General features: G+C 45.4%; 1 protein-coding gene across 1 annotated transcript; it reads right to left on the bottom strand.

Annotated features, from left to right (window-relative positions):
- Positions 1 to 5,214: 5,214 nt before the first annotated feature.
- LOC121503234 (uncharacterized) lies at positions 5,215 to 17,085 on the bottom strand. The gene is made up of 7 exons (XM_041777464.2): positions 17,012 to 17,085; positions 16,540 to 16,764; positions 16,212 to 16,365; positions 8,474 to 9,939; positions 6,399 to 8,409; positions 6,150 to 6,181; positions 5,215 to 6,088 (listed from the first exon to the last, which is right to left on the bottom strand). The coding sequence occupies exons 1-7, from the start codon at positions 17,083 to 17,085 to the stop codon at positions 5,215 to 5,217; spliced, it is 4,836 nt and encodes a 1,611-aa protein (XP_041633398.2).
- Between the last annotated feature and the right edge of the window lie 430 nt (positions 17,086 to 17,515).

The following is a 17,515-nucleotide window of genomic DNA, read 5'->3' as shown; positions in this document are numbered from 1 at the left end:
ATTTGCCTGCACTTCGTTCTGCAACGTCATAATTATCGCCGTTTTTTCTTCCACTTCTTCGGACCCGTTGTACATTTCTCCGTACATACATATGTTACATACATCCCAATACTCGGCCGTACATTAACGGATAAAACGGTCTTGACATACATACATACATACGTATGTAAATCGGCGCGCATTACTCCGCGAGTTGGTTGGTCACTTACTTAGAGTGGTAATTGACATCCTCAACCTTCAGCCGAACAATATATAAAAAAAATTATAATAATAAAATAAGTGAAAGTGTGTTTCAAGTCGAGCGCCGCGGCAGTGAAAATTCTACAGTGAATATTTCGTGTTGCCGAATTCGGCCCCCTACCCGAGATTTTATTCTCATATGTATATTCGGTCACTGTGTGTTTCCCGCCGCCTCGATATTTTCTTGAACACAATTCCTTCAACTTCAAATAATAGTCCACTTTTCGACGCTCTACTGTACTTATGCCAATATATAAATATATTTTCGGCCTCCAACATTTTTGTACGCCCTCACAACTCCAGTCCAGTTCTCGGGCTTCCACTGTACAAATATATATTTTCTGCCTTCAATATTTCGTACGCCCTTACAACCACAGTCCGGTTATCGGGTTTCCACTGTCCAAAATAAAGATAACTCATCCATACATATTTTGCATGCTTATCCAACTACATACAACCATATGTATTTATATTCGCTGCCCGTCCATACAGGAATTAAATTACAACCAAACAATAACAAACAAAATAACCAAGATTGAATATTCAAGTGCAAGTGTTTATTTCTCCAAATCTGCACAACCGCCGCAGCAGACGTGTTGTTTTTGTTGCGGTTCTTTGGGTTACGTTTTGTTCTCTCTCCTGAGCCTCACTTATGCACTGCTTTGCCGACGGTATAGCCCAGTGAGTTTTTCCCAAGTCAAAGCCAAGGTTTCTTTTTAATTCCGCCTTTCCGGCTCCGTATTAATTACGTGCAAATACTTAAATAATTCACATTAATTATTTCCGACATTAATAATTAATTAATATTTTTTGTTATCACGGCTTATAAGTAATAAATTAATTTTCCAATTTAGACAAGCTCCACTTCCGAGCCACGGAATATATATAGACATCTCTGCTTCCTACTCCACCACGATCACGGACAGTACGGTCTACGTTCTGGTTCCCGACTCTGCTTCCACGTCGAATCAGGCATCCTTCGCTCAGGTCAGTCGACAACCGCTGATCCGCCGAGTCCCAAATTGAGTTTGTCTACGGGAGACAACAAAAAGCCACTGCCAACCCAAGGGCAAAAAGCGACAAGTCCGTCGATTCTGGTCCCGTTCCTTCGCCAAGACTCACTCAGTCGGTTTCCAAAATGGCTCAAAATGCCCTACACATCGCCCTGCGAAAGTTCATTTCGACGACAGCCCGTGTTAGCCAATTCGAAGCTAGCATCCACATTCCGATCGCTCCTGACGCTGAGAGATTTTCCCCTGGCATGTGCAGAGTCCATCGGGACCAAATCCGTGCCCTGTGGGACAAGGTGGAGAAAAGCTATGAAAGCTGCTCCGATCTTCTTTCCGTGTCCTCCGACAGTACAGCCACCGCCACTGAGCTTGAATCCAAGTACAGTGAGTGCTACTCCGTATATTCGAGGTGTCTTGTACAGCTGCAGGAAATCATCGACAAGGCCGCCTCCCAGTCCATTCAGGCTTCCGCCCCTGCGCCCACACCCCCGTCCATGGGTTGTCGATTGCCACCAGTGGACACCGAGGTCTTCACAGGCGATTATCTTCGTTGGCCCACCTTCCGGGACCTCTTCACGGCGATTTACATTAATAATTCCCGACTTACGCCTGTGGAGAGGTTATTCCACCTACTTTCGAAGACAAGCGGCGATGCTCATGCCATCGTTTCAAAGGCCCCTCTGACCAACGAGGGTTTCGTCTCAGCATGGAGCAGCCTTTCCGACCGCTTCGAAAATAAGCGATTGTTAGTCAACAGTCAGTTAAAGATTCTTTTTAACATCCAGGCTGTTCCTCAAGAATCCGGAGTCGCTCTAAGAGAGCTGCAAGGCACAATTCAAAGCTGTTTGACCGCGTTACAAATGTCCTCCATTGAAGTCGAGGCGTGGGACTGCCTTCTTGTGTATATGGTCTCCTCGAAGCTTCCCCAGATTACGCTTTCCGTGTGGGAGCAATCCATTCGCAATAAAGCCGAAATTCCAACCTGGAAGGAGTTGGACGCATTTCTGACTGAGCGCCATCGCACTTTGGAGGCCATCGACGACGTCAGGCCTAACGGCTCTGGGCATTTTCCGCCAAAGTCATCAAATGCTAATCCACCGAAGCGTAGGCTCAATTCACACGAAGTTAGGGTGGCTCCAACACCGAGAAGGTGTAATCTATGTTCCAGAGAGGACCACCCTATCCGTCTATGCCCGTTTTTCCTGGACATGAATGTCAATGAGCGGACAGACTTCATCCGAAGAAAGCAACTCTGCTTAAATTTGTTTCGCGAGGGCACCAGCAACGGCACTGTACTAGTGCCCATTCCTGCTTTACGTGCCACAGCCGGCATCACACTCTGCTGCACCGCGACAATCCTACTACTAGCGTTCCAAGACCCTCCGCTCCATCTAGTCCTCGACCTGCACCCATCCAAATGGTTTCCTCGTTCTCCACACGAGTGACCACTTCTGCCGATTCCTCCAATTACTGGGTTCCGTACGACGACAGCAAGAGCAGACGTTCCCGAGGTATTTTATCCTACCAATGCCGAGTCTGCCAAGGGAACCATCCGCTCCGGAAATGCCAACAGTTCCTCAAACTCTGCGCTGAGAAAGGGCTCCGAGCGGTTCTCGACCACCGCTATTGTTCCAACTGTTTGGCCCACGAACATTCCGAGAGAACCTGCCGCAGCGGTGACCGATGCAAGACGTGCAATCAGCACCACCACACTCTCCTGCATCCGCAGGACCGTCCAGAGCATCCACTCCGCTCGCAGCATCGGTCACCCCCATACTTCTAGTTCGCATTTACTTGACCATCACTCATCTCCTGTCATCTTCTTTCATCCAGATCACATACGAGGGCTTCATTTCCATACACCGCGATCGCTCTGGAAAGCAGACGTACCCGAGGTACTTAATCCTACCGTAGCCGAGTCTGCCAACGTTCGTCCGCTACGGAAAGTTCGACGTCTTCTAGCGCACAGTGATGCGTCCTGGTCACGGCATTCGACGCCTCCGCCTTGTTCAGCAAGCTCCTTGCGACAAGCTCCCGCCTCTCCATGGCAATCATCCGCCTCTCCTTGGCACTCATCCGTCCTTCATCGCTCCAGCATCAACGATCTACGCGGCGCTCTGACGCCTCTCCATACCATCGTCCTGTACGGGTTTATTGCAACCCGAGTGATTGCAAGGGGGGGGAGAATGTTTACGCCAGGAGGCCCCTGCTCCTCCTCTGCCCACCGAGCGTCCAAAAGCTCAAGCGTTCCCAGCTTGGCAACGCTCGCCCGCTCTCCGCTCCTCTGTATTCCCGATCGCCCGCTCTCATGTTCCCGATCGTCGCTCGCTTCTAGACGAGCTTAGGGACGGCTACGCCGCTCAAATTCACGGCTCTCCCGCTCTCGCGCTGTTAAGCTGGGCTTCTCGGCCGGTAGCGGGCCCTTAGGCTAAGCTAAGTTTAGTACCGAATCGAATGCGAAAATATATGTATGCTACGGGCACTCCGCCGATGTCATTTTTCGACCCCCGAATTTTCTGCGTTTTTCTACTTCGTGGGATAAACTTTTATTGATCCTTTTGCGGAGGATTTACCAGCCACCCCCCTCCTAAACAATTATTAATTTACTTATTTTACTAGCTATATATATATTTTATTTAATTATTTTTATTATTTATTTATTTAACTATGTTATTATACCCTTGCAGGGTATTATAATTTCAGTCAGAAGTTTGCAACGCAGTGAAGGAGACGTTTCCGACCCTATAAAGTATATAAATTCTTGATCAGCATCAACAGCCGAGTCGATCTAGCCATGTCCGTCTGTCCGTCTGTCCGTCTGTCCATCTGTCCGTCTGTCTGTTTCTACGCAAACGAGTCCCTCAGTTTTAAAGCTATCTGAATGAAACTTTGCATATAGTCTTCTATATGCTCTCACTGCTATATATGTCGGAACGGGCCGGATCGGACGACTATATCATATATCTGCCATACCAATGTTCGATATATTTTTAGAAAAAAAATTATAACTTTGCTGTTTTTCAACATTTTTGCACCATTTTTTAGATGTTGCCATTTTATATTATTTCAGAATTTTGGTAAAAATTTTATGAAAATCGGAAGACTATATCTCATAGCTGCCATAGGAACGATCGGAAAATAAATAGGAAATACATTTAGAAATGAGCTTCTTTAATTATTTCAGAATTTTGGTAAAAATTTTATGAAAATCGGACAACTATATCATAGAGCTGCCGTATAAACGATCGGCAAATGTAGAGAAAATGTAAAGCTGTGAATGTAAAACTGTAACTGTCAAACTGTAAACATAATAAGTATAGGTAAAATGTAATGAAACTCTGTTTTGTGAGTGTTTTCAGCATTTAAATCTATAATATAAACATCAAAACCAATCTGCAAGGGTATACAAACTTCGGCGTGCCGAAGTTAGCTTCCTTTCTTGTTTTTTTTTTATATTATTTTTATTTTTTTTAAATTTATTTTTTTGTTTTATATTTATTTTTGTTCGGCTCGAGGGGGGGAAATTCTTCCTTCAGTTTCCAGATCAGCACACGAATTATTAAATCACTCCCGCGCCGCAGTCACCGAAAACACCGTAGAAATAGCGAAAAGTCACCACCGAACGAAGAGAAATAGTAGTAGGCCGGGGGGGGCGTGGTTATTTTCAGAATATAAATCGTGGACTTGGTCCGCTTTATTGGAGTTCAATATAGGAATTAATTGTACTAGTTGGAGTGAGAGAACCGCCGATCGCCCAGAGTCAAAAGCCTCCGCTGGAAGAGCGAGAGAGCAAGCTGCGCAAGAGCGCAAGCTGAGAGCGAGAGCGCGCTAAGGAGTGAGAGCGCGCTGAGGAGCTTTGAGGAAGCAGGAGCGCTTCGGAGTCGCGCGGGGGGGAAACGAAAGCTCCTGACCTGAACATTCCGCCCCCCTTGCAATCACTATGGGTTGCAATAAAGTCTGCTCCTCACATCGGCGTGTGACAGGCCCCGGACAGGACCCATCCAAATACGGTGCTTTGGGCCACCGGCAATCCATCCTGCACTTTCAGGTACCCAGGCTGCATAACTTTGGGGTACACATCCGCACCCAGGATGACGGAGATCGTAGCCGGAAGGTAGAATCGTTCATCAGCCAAGGTGATGTCCTTGAAATAGGCCCGCACAGTCTCATCCAACTGTCGGATCGGAGTGCGGACGCGCACGTGAGGCTCCACTTTGAAAACGAGGTCGAGCCGGACATGGGCGTTCGTTTTCGAGCCGACGGTGGCTGAGCAGATCTGTTCAGCACCCACCGCTGTCGTTGAAAGTCGCAAAGAAGTCGCCAGCGACGTGTCAATGCAGCTCATAGGCGTGCATGGGTCGATAAGTGCCGCTGTGTCGAACACTCGCATCCCGGTGTCAATCCGCACCAGCGCGGTCGGGAGGAGGTTCACGCGGTATCGCTGAAGCAACGTGGCCAGTGAAGGCCCTGTCGGAACTCCCTGCGGGGCGAATGCCGCGGTTCGTGGAGAGGCCGACGAATGCCGAGGAGAGGCCGCCGAAGAGCGTTGAGGAGAGGCCGCAGAGCGCCGAGGAGAGGCCGCCGCGTGGTGAAGAGAGGCCGAAACGTGGTGGTGAAAAGCTCGAGCGCGACGAGAGGGCGGCGTCAACTGACGCGAACGGCGTAAATACAGCGGCTGCTCCTGCATATGCAGCAGTGTGTGGTGCTCTCCGCTGCAGATCTTACACCGATCGCCACGGCGGCACGCTCCATCCGAATGCTCGTGAGCCAAGCAGTTGGCGCAATAGCGATTCGCGAGGACCGCGCGGAGCCTCTTTTCGATGCTCAGCCGCAAGAATCTGCGGCACTTCCGTAGAGGGTGGACTCCGTGGCAAACTCGGCAACGGTAGGAATTTATACCTCGTGTACGTCTGCTCTCCATTTCGACGGCGCTACGTAGACGTGGGAACATTGTTTATAATCTGGAGTAGGATACAAAAAAAGAATTAGTATGGAGTCGAGAATATGACTTAAAACTAGCGAAAGAAGCAAACTACGGAGTGAGGATACGGCTAGTTATTGAGATTTTTCGGAGGTCGCCCCCGGAAGCAATACGACTTTTGCGACAGGGCGCTTAACGATTCCCCGAGCAGTACGAATATTCACTACTCGGACATGACCATCGGGTCCGGGAAACACGGAGTCAATCCTGCCGAGCCGCCACTCAGTGGAGGGCAGATTATCGTCCTTGATTATAACCATCTCGCCCACCTCGAGATTTCTTGTGGGGACTTGCCACTTTGTTCGCTTGTGGAGCTCCTTGAGGTACTCTTCCTTCCATCTCAGGCGGAATTGCTGATGAAGGGCCTTAAGGTGCTGCCACCGGTTGATAATAGAAGTGGACGCACCCTTAATTTCGGGTTCGACGGTGGCGAGAAGGGGTCCACCTACGAGAAAATGACCTGGCGTGAGTGCCAACAAGTCTGTGGGGTCTTCGGACATCGGGGCGAGTGGACGCGAATTAAGACAGGCCTCAATCTTGGCCAGCAATGTAGAAAGTTCTTCGAACGTATACTTTCGAGTGGCTGTGGATTTATAAAACAGCGTCTTGAAGCTTTTAACTCCAGCTTCCCATAATCCTCCCATGTGCGGGGCTCCTGGTGGTATGAATTGCCACAGGAGTTTCTGGTGACTATAAGCATTCGTCACGGACTCCTTGACAGCTTGCAGAAATTCACGCGACAGCACTGCGGCTGCACCAACAAAGGTCTTCCCATTGTCCGACTGAACTTGTCGAGGGCACCCTCTCCGCGAAACGAATCGGGCGAATGCTGCGAGAAATTTCTCTGTTGTGAGGTCCGAAGTAGGCTCTAAATGGATGGCCTTCGTGGAGAAACATACAAACACCAGCACATAGCCCTTGGTAATCAGGCAGCCTCTCCCGGTGTAGTTCTTTATATCAAACGGTCCGGCATAATCCATGCCCGTGTACGTAAAAGGCCGCGAAAAGGACGTTCTTTCTTTTGGTAATTCGCCCATGAGTTGGGTCTGCAACTTCTTTTTGTGGATCACACATATTTTGCAGGAGAAAATTACAGACTTGACTAAGTTCTTGACCCTTGGTATCCAGAATTTTGAGCGGATCAGGCGTACCATTAGCTGATTAACGCCGTGCAAGGAGATGCGATGCGTAAAGGATACAAGGAGACGCGCCAACTGACAGTTGTATGGAAGAAAGATCGGATGTCGTTCATCATATTGGAGGACTTCGGAGGCCGTTACCCGACCACACGTCCTGATGAGGCCGTGAGGATCAAGGAAGGGATTCATGTTCTTAATAGAACTGGATGCTGGAATTGGCCGCTTTTGGCTCAGGCAGGCATATTCAAGCGCAAAGTATCTGCGCTGTGTTATGAAAATTAGGAGTCGCTCAGCTGTGGAAATCTCTGTATTGGATAGCTGCAGCTCGCCTGGAATAGGTCGTTTTTGCGAGCGCTGGATGAAGCGCTGAACATAGGCGAAAACTCGTAGTGCCTTGTCGAGCTTGGAGAACCGCTCGAGCATGTCCTGCTCCGGGCATGCTAAATGGCAACGTATGGGTCGCTTCTCGATGTCGATGTCGGAAACTGATTCATAAGGTGTAGGCCAGGAGTCTTGTGGCTGAGTTAGCCATGAAGGCCCATGCCACCATAGCTCACTGGTAGCTAACTCTTCAGCCGCTACTTCACGACTGGCTAGATCTGCTGGGTTGTGCTCGGAACGCACGTGAGACCACTGGCTGGCATCAGTGTTTTGAGCGATTTTTGTGACTCTATTTGCGACGAAGGTCGTCCACTGACATGGTGGCTTGTTCAACCATGCCAGCACAATAGTGGAATCAGTCCATAGAAAAGATTCTATACGACCGAAAGGAATCTGAGGCAGAATTGCAGTCCACAAGTCTGCCAGAAGGACGGCTCCACACAGTTCTAGACGCGGGAGCGAGACAGTTTTTACCGGAGCGACTTTGGTCTTTGACGTTAGAAGATTTGCTGAAATGATTCCATCACGCTGGATGCGAACGTAAATCGCTGCGCCATAAGCCTTTTGGGAGGCATCGCAGAAACCATGGATTTGGACTTGTACACCCGGTTGAAAATGTACCCAGCGCGGGATGCGAACTTGGTGGAGGAAACTGTAGCTCCGAAGGAAATCATGCCAGCGATGTAGTAGTTCTGCAGGAAGAAACTCATCCCATTCGATACCAGATATCCTGCATCAGGATTTTGGCCTGAACCACAAATGGGGAGAGCCACCCAGCTGGGTCGAACAACTTCGCGATTTGGGATAAGACGTCGCGTTTCGAATAGTTTGCCTGAATGGTGACCTCTGTTGGGACAAAATAGAACTCATCCGTCGTAGCGTTCCACCGTACTCCCAATGTCTTAGTGGTGCTGACCTCTTCGAGATCAAGAAAATCAGTCGAAAGTAGATGCTCTTTAGGAAGTGCTTTAAGGAGTGCACGTTCATTCGATGTCCACTTGCGGAGAGGGAATCCAGCTGAGTCCAGAGCTGCTTGCAGCTCCCGAATGGCTAAAATAGCTTCAGCCTCTGTATGGGCTCCTGCTAGCACATCGTCGACATACATATAATTTGAGATTATATGCGACGCCCGTGGGTATTGGGCGTTGACATCGTCGGACAATTGTTGCAGTGTTCGTAGGGCCAGGAAAGGGGCACAATTCACTCCAAACGTGACCGTCTGAAGCTCGAAGTCGGATATATCCCCTTGGCCATTTCGAAAGAGAATTCTCTGAAACGGAGTGTGCTCTTGGTTTAGGAGAATTTGCCGATACATCTTGGTGATGTCGGCATTGAAAACGAATTTAAACGTCCGCCACTTCAGGATTTGAAGAGTGAGATCGGACTGCAGTACTGGCCCTGGATACAGAATGTCATTAAGGCTGTTCCCATTGGAAGAAGGACTGGATGCGTTGAAAACTACGCGAACTTTCGTGGTCGCACTTTCGGGCTTAAATACTGCATGATGGGGGAGATAGAAATTTATCTTGTCGGTATTCGGAGGCACGGGCTTCATATGTCCAAGATCGATATATTCTTGGATGACTGAGTCATAAGTGTCTTTGAGAGCGGGCTCCTTCTTCAAGCGCGTCTCATTCCTCAGAAACTGTGCGAGTGCGGAACTCCTGGAATGCCCCAAGTCAATGTGCTCTGAATCTTTGAAGGGCAGGGATACTATATATTTCCCGTCGCAGGATCTGGTAGTTGTTCGGACGAAAAAGTCTTCACACAACTTGTCCGTCTCCTTTACCAGTCTGCATGGAAGGTCCTCCACCTCCCAAAATTTTGTGAGAAGTGTTTCCATGGTTGCTTCGGACTCTATGGATATTTGTGTGGTGAAAGACGAAACCCTACTAGTGGTTGAAGACAATGGGCCGGTCAAAATCCACCCGAAAATGGTCTCTTGCGCTAATAAGGACCCACATACGTTTGGCCTCCAGCCCGATAGCAGGACAGACGGAAGAATATCCGCACCTAGAAGAAGGTCTATTTGAGACGGCTGGAAAAACGACGGATCTGCCAATGGCATATTTGGCAGCCTATCAAGAATGTTTCGGTCAATTGTGCTTGTCGGAAGATTGCCGGCCAGGTTCGGCAGCACAAACGCCGTCGTGTCGATCTTGAGCATAGGTTTGGCCGGAGTGCCCATCTGGAAATGACACATTTTTTGTGAGACACCGGAATTGGCTTGGTTGAGCCCTGTGACTCTTGTTGTTACGGCTTGAAATGGAAGTTTAATCCGGTTGGCAAGCCTCTCAGAAATGAAAGTGCCTTCGGAGCCTGAATCTATCAGGGCACGTGCTGGAAAATTCTCTCCTCGGTGGCACACATGAACTATGGCCGTACCTAGAAGTACTCCTTGTTGGTTGGAGGCGAAATGAACTGACGTGTTTGAGATTGGCTGCTCTGGAGGGTGAGCCGGCGCTGTGGTAACAGCGTTAGACGGAGTATCTTTGTGCAAGAGCGTATTATGCCGTCCCCTGCATGTGAAGCAACTATGCCTGCTCGGGCATTCACGAAGATTATGTCCCCTTGCAAAGCAATTAAGGCACAGTCTCTTTTGTTTAATGTATGATGCTCTTTGTGGTTGAGTCATCTGCAAAAACCGCGGACAAAGCCGAACTGGATGAGGCTCTCTGGAGCAGAGATCACAAAATCGTGCGCGTGGCCCGACTTGTGTCTCGAAGGTATTTACCCTCCTTGGTTGTGCACTTCTGGGCTCCCTTGAATGCTGTGTGCTGGAAGAATTGGGTCGGACATCCTCAATTGCTTCTAACGCCCGATATCTCTCCTCGAGAAAGGAATTCATTTCTTCCCAGGCTGGGATCGCGGACTTATTGGTCAAGGACTGCTCCCATAACGAGAGAGTGACCTTCGGCAACTTGGAGGAGATTAGAAAAATTAGAAGGCAGTCCCAATTTTCCGTGGAAATTTGTGAATGCTCGAGGGCTATCATACTCCCGTTCAACCTTTTTTCATAAGGCTTGTGTCTGATCCAGACGGATCTTTAAGGTACACAAACTAGGCTCGGAAGAGGATGCCGTAAATATCTGGCTTTCAAATTTGACAAGACGGTCGCTGGTTGCTATGAACTCAAGCAAAATACCGTCTAAAGTGCCCTTGGATTTGGATCTCAAATTACTTGACGGTCCCGCGCCCGTGTTTCTCGGACTCGGTTCCCGCCTTTGACTTCCATCTATTGAAGGCGCTAACTGCGCTGCCTCCTTCTTCTGGCTCGCGTCTTGCGGAATTGGTTCTTGTCCTTCCGACATTTTTTTTTTTTTTGGATTGGATTGGCAGGAATATGCCCTAGAATTCAAATGTTAGACTTAGTTGTGGTCAATACCGTCAACTAAAATCGCCGAAATAGAAATGTGAGACGGTAAAAACGAAGCGAATATGGATGGCAAGAATATGCCGCAGAACTAGGATGGTAGATGGTAGATGGTAGAATTAATCAATCTCAGAATTAACCAATAAAATTCAAATCGTAGAATTATTTGCTCCCAATACTAAATCGCCGGAGTAGAAATGTGAGACGGTCAAAACGAAGCGAATATGGATGGCAGGAATATGCCGTAGAACTCGGATGGTAGATGTTGGATGGTGGAATTAACCAATCTCAGAATTGCAAGTAAATAAACTGGAAAAAATTTACTTGACGTAGAAGCGACGATAATCGAAAATATGTGTAGAGGAGCCAATATCAATTGGAGCAAATGCGACGAGAATCGAAATTTATTTGTAGTGGAGCCAATATTAATTGGAGCAAATGCGACGAGAATCGAAATTTATTTGTAGTGGAGCCAATATTAATTGGAGCAAATGCGACGAGAATGGAAATTTATTTATATTTATAAATAATTGCGGAATGGAATTGCTCAGTTGTTTATTATTTTCGGATTTAATAATAACCCAATAAATGCAAAGAAAATATATATGGAGTACCCTTGACAATTGCGGATATTTATCGCGTGCAAAACTTTAAAAATTATTAAATGAGCAATTAATTGATTAATTATTAATTAATAAAAATATTAATTATAAGGAAAAATAATTCGATCGGAATGGTGGGATCGGAACACCTGACACTTTTTTTCTCAATTCAATGTTCTTTGTAAAGAATGTAATACGGTCTTCCCACACAGCGCATTTGTGAGGAACGTTTGGGATTTTTCACAAATGTGAAACTCGTGTTCCCACACAGCATTAAAGCGCATTTAGCATCCGAGCAGCTGATCGATCAGCTGTGAGCTCATGAAAACGTAAACAAAGGCTGTCGAATTGGCAGTTGCAAATTTGAAATGGAGCATTTACCAACTATTTTGGCTGTTGTACAACAGCAAAAGGCACAGATTGCGTTAGAATTTATCCGCAATAAATTTAAATGAATTAAATGACAAGGAATTTTAGTTTTTCTAATGATTTTTCTCTAACAAAGAGCAAATTCCCCGAAGAGTGTCTATAGGTGGTATAGGCATCCAAAATCTTTAAAATAAGGTAGAGATAGGCGGTTTATATTAAATAGTAACAATTGGGGACATATTGGGGCAAGAATATACAGAAAAAACGCCAACAAATATTTGGGCATGCTTGTAGCTTTGGCGCCACGTTTTAAATTCCATATCTCATTTGTTCCTCGCCAAGTTTGTTTACATTTTCGTGGTGAATGGTCAAATTAAGAAGAAGAATCAGAGTTGCACCGAAAAACTATCGCCTAACTATCGCCAAACAAACCGGCGTTAGTTCAGCATTAAAATCTAATGCTGAACTAACGCCGGGCCATTTGGGAAAATTCGGAACGGCAAAACCTTATGGAGCATTTGTTCAACGGATGCTAAATGCGCTTTAACGCTGTGTGGGAAGACCCTATAAAGCTCTTAGTTATGTATGTATGTAAGTATGCAGATGTCGCGACGGCAGCGGAACTATGTATGTAAGGCGCGCCAATAAAATGCAGAAAAAAGACGGACACTGGCTTACAAAATTTGTTTTAATATTTTATTCTTTATTTATTATGTTTTATTTTCTTGGTTGTTTTTTTTTTCTTTTTTTAAAAATGTTGTATGTAAATGTATGTGGAATGTATGTACATACATATGTGTATGAGGATGAAAATATAATGTGTAATATATATATATTATATGGAGAAAATATATTCTGGATTTATAATATAATAATATGTATGTATATATTTGGATGATAGCGGACTGTATTTTGACTATTAGCAATTTTTTATTATGGAATTTTATTTTCTATCGTGCTTAATAAAGTAAGCCGATATGTATGGACATATGTATGTAATGAATTGTAATTTTGTGTCGGAACCGTTTTGTACATTGATGTACGGATAAATGCCAATATGTAGCGGAAAGCGGACGAAAAAGAATATGGCGACGTTTAAAACGGAGACGGATTGAAAAAATTTGCCAATTTTATGGAATGGAAAATAGGAAATGGAAAATTCCTCAACTGCCGTTGTCAGGAAAACTCGCTCTTGGAGTCGACACGGAAATTAATCTTGCAGCAGAGTGACCGAAATTAATTGTTCGGACTACTGCTGAAGACCGGCAGTGAGGGGGCGACGGAATAATTCGTACTTATCTTGGAAAATGCTGAGAAACGCCGAGAACTGCTGGTAAGGGGTTGAAAAAACTCCGGAATCCAAAAATCCAGAAAAAATCCAAATATCCAAAAATTCCGGCTCCGTAGGACCAAAATGTTCGGCTCGAGGGGGGGAAATTCTTCCTTCAGTTTCCAGATCAGCACACGAATTATTAAATAAATCACTCCCGCGCCGCAGTCACCGAAAACACCGTAGAAATAGCGAAAAGTCACCACCGAACGAAGAGAAATAGTAGTAGGCCGGGGGGGGCGTGGTTATTTTCAGAATATAAATCGTGGACTTGGTCCGCTTTATTGGAGTTCAATATAGGATTTAATTGTACTAGTTGGAGTGAGAGAACCGCCGATCGCCCAGAGTCAAAAGCCTCCGCTGGAAGAGCGAGAGAGCAAGCTGCGCAAGAGCGCAAGCTGAGAGCGAGAGCGCGCTAAGGAGTGAGAGCGCGCTGAGGAGCTTTGAGGAAGCAGGAGCGCTTCGGAGTCGCGCGGGGGGGAAACGAAAGCTCCTGACCTGAACAATTTTTATTTATTTATTTATTTATTTTTTTATTTATTTTTTTTTTTTTATTTTATTTTATTTTTTTTTTTATCTATATTAAAACTATAAATATTATAAATATAGTCTTTTGCTTATTGTTTTAAATATTCTTTAATTAGTTTGTTAAACTGAGTTGCGCTCCTTATGGTTTAAAAATAGTGTGGTAGGTTGTTCCATTGACGGATAGCGTTTATAAAAAATTGACGGTTTGAGCATAAAGTTTTGTATCTGGGACATATCAAGTTATTCGTTCTAAGTGAATTTGCAAACACAAGTTTATTATACAAATACATTGGTTCTTTCGAAGTTATAATTCTATGAAAGTAAGTAAGAGTTCTATAGCTATTCCATGCAGTCAAGTCAAGGTCAAGAAGTTTAGTTGTCAAGTTGAATACATGGTCAAGACGTCTAAGATTAAACACATATCTAGTTATTGAATTAAGGGCTACTGATAAATTATGGAAATCTCGTGAGTCACAGTGTCCAAACACCTCTATTCCATAGAATAGTGTTGGAATAAGGATTGTTTTTGCAACTAAGGTCTTTATCTGTTGCGGAAGGAGTGTCTTAGTACATGCAAGTTGTCTCAACAATCCATATGTTCGACCAGAGGCTTTAGTGATATGTTTGCTCCAAGAGAGTGTATTATCAAAAGTCATCCCTAAGTTATTAGCATTTGTGGTGTAATTTATAGGGCTGTTATTTATAACCAGATTTTAAAGGTTTCCAGTATCAAGTGGTCTCTTAAAAATTACTAAACATTTGGATTTCTTCGGATTAATGCTTAATCCATTGCATGTTGCCCAGTCATTTAATTTCTTGAGCATATTATTGCTATACAAATATTTAACTGATTAACAGGACTACTAACATAAATTTGAACATCATCCGCATACATATGTACTTCACAGTCAGACAGAACACTAGGTAAATCATTAACATACAAAGAGAATAACAAAGGATCAAGTACTGATCCCTGAGGTACTCCCCGTGTTAGCAATCTACAGCTAGACATGCGAGTGCCAGAGACAACTGCCTGTGACCTTCCACTTAGGTATGACTCAATAAATCGAGCTGCAGTATCAGAGAAATTAAAGAAATTTTTTAACTTAGAGCAGAGAATAGAGTGGTTTACCGAGTCAAATGCTTTGCTATGGTCCAATAGAGTTAAAAACGTCACACAATTATTGTCTAGTTGCTTCCGAATATCTTCGACAATGTCCGTTATTGCACTAATACAGCTTCTTTTCTTCCTGAACCCAGATTGTTTTTGCGCCAGCAGGGAGTTATCTTCGAGATACCTCAACATCTGCTGCGCCATTAAATTTTCATGCACCTTAGCAAGAAAGGGAAGGATTGAAATGGGTCTGTATTCCTTATTTGGTTTTTGAACTGGAATAATCTTTGCCTTTTTCCAAGTTGTGGGCATAGTCGAAGTAGTAATTGCAGTATTGAAGATGTATGTTATATGTGGAAGAAGTAGCGGAGTAATAAGTTTTAAGAATTTGGGACTGACGTTATCTAAACCTTCAGCATTCGATTTAACTTTGAGGATTCCATTTAAAGCATCACATTGATCGACGCACATAAAGCTAAAACTATTATCACAGCTAGATATATTGTTCAGGTACTGGTTATGAGTTGCTTCAGGTACATCGATTTGCGTAAACGATTGACAGAGATTCTCTACATCAATATAGTTATTGTTTGTTTGCCTGCACTTTCCGATTCCCAATTTTTTGAGTTCATTCCAGGTCTTTTTTGACGTGGTGGCATTCTCAAATTTTAGTTTGACTATTTCGCCCTTGGCAACCTTTATAAGTTTTGTAACTCTGCACCTTAATTTTTTATACACAGTGCAAAAATGGTCAGTCTTATACCGCTTCCATTTCCTGTACGCGATATCTCGTTGATGTATAAGTTCCTTTATTTCATTATTAAACCACAGGTTTTGCCTTGGTTTAATAACTTTTATTTTGACAGGTACACATTTGTTATACATATTTAATATTTAAGACATTTAATTGAGACTCAACACTTGTACATTGATAAATAGGAGACCAGTTACACATACTATATTCGCTCTGGATAACCAAAGCATTAATGCCTTTATAATCCCTAAAGCTGAACGAGTTAACATTATGGGTCAAAGATACATACGTCATAAGTCAAGAATATAAGGTCATGTTTCGAGAAAACTGGTGCCTTGTCGAAGAGTTGTCCGGCTCGCGTGAGAGACGGGCTTCCTGAGCTTCTCGCACCAGCTCGCCTATCGGCACCAGCCCCGCAATGACCAGGGCCGCTTCGTCGGAAACCGTCCTGAAGGCGCACGCTACTCTCAGGGCGCACAGGCGGTAGGTACCTTCCGTACCCCTCACGTAGCTTTTTACATTCACGGCCTCCGCCCAGAACGGGCTGCATAGAGGAATTGGGAAGTGACGACACTCGTGAGCAACTTCCTCTTGCACTGCTTGGGGCCTCTGGTGTTCAGCAGGATTCTAGATAGGGCTCTCTTCGCTAGCCTTTCCGTGGATGTAATCCAAATGTTCTCTATAGCTGAGGCGAGTATCCAGGTAGACGCCCAGGTACCTTATCGCGCGCTGCGAAGTAATTGGCAGGCCGCCAACCCGAATCTCGCCCGTTTCCACGTGCTTTCTGCTAGATATCAGCACTGCTTCCGTCTTGTGTGAGGCCAGTTCTAGTCCAGCGACTGCCAACCAGGACTCAACCGCTCGGATTGCGCTGTTTGCCGTTGACTCTGCCCTGCCAGCTCCTTCGCTACGACCACCAGCGCCACGTCGTCGGCAAAGCCGACTATGGTGGTGTTTTCGTATAGCGGGAGGTTTAGTACTCCGTTATACATAGTATTCCAGAGCAGAGGCCCCAAGACGGAGGCCTGCGGTACTCCTACTGCTACTGGAGCTCCTGGACGGGCATCTTTTGCTGCCTGCCTGGTGCCTCGTCTCCTTCTTCCCGGAAGCAACGCAAAGGAAGCATTTCGGCTCGTTAGGGCACTTTGCGGCTTTGTGTCCCCTCTCCCCGCATCTTATGCAGCACCCACTCCGGTCGGTCGCGCTTCTGCAGTTTGAGGCCAGGTGGCCAGCCTCGCGACACCGGTAGCATCTTGGGAGGCATGTCCTCTCCCTGATTGAATTGGGCTATTATTCTATCATGCGTTGTTAGAAAGATAGATCGGGGAGCACCCCGATATTCTATTATAGTTTGCTGTGTTATTTGTCTTTTTAGTGCTCTCCATTTTCCTTTCTTTTCTTGGTGTAGGTCTGATAGTTTTTTGTTCCACCAGGGAACTCGGGATAAGAGAATGTTTAGGGGTGTTTGCGGTATTGTATGATGTGCGCTTTATATAAGAATTTTGTTGATTAGTGCAGCTTCTTTGTTCATGTTGTTTGAGCAGGGGTATAACTCGTTAAAGTTGTGAGTATATTTCTGAAAATTTTCCCAATTGGTTTCTTTAATTTTAAAAAAGGGATTGCTTGGATTGCTGGTGGGGTTTTTGGGAAAGAGGTTGATTAGGATTGGAAAGTGGTCGCTCCCGTAAAGATCA

Source organism: Drosophila kikkawai, chromosome 2L (assembly GCF_030179895.1).
Source record: "Drosophila kikkawai strain 14028-0561.14 chromosome 2L, DkikHiC1v2, whole genome shotgun sequence".
In the NCBI taxonomy this organism is placed as follows: Eukaryota; Metazoa; Arthropoda; class Insecta; order Diptera; family Drosophilidae; genus Drosophila; species Drosophila kikkawai.
Note: the sequence above shows the minus strand (reverse complement) of the source record. Positions and strands in the feature narration are given on the sequence as shown.

Bases quoted from the DNA above. Each gene is read 5' to 3' on its own strand.
- LOC121503234 (XM_041777464.2), bottom strand. From the start codon at position 17,085: ATGCCTCCCAAGATGCTACCGGTGTCGCGAGGCTGGCCACCTGGCCTC. The intron at 16,765-17,011 runs GTGGGTGCTGCA...ACACCACCATAG, and splicing joins CAGAAGCGCGACCGACCGGA to TCGGCTTTGCCGACGACGTG. The intron at 16,366-16,539 runs GTACCTGGGCGT...TCCTCTATGCAG, and splicing joins ACTTCGCAGCGCGCGATAAG to CCCGTTCTGGGCGGAGGCCG.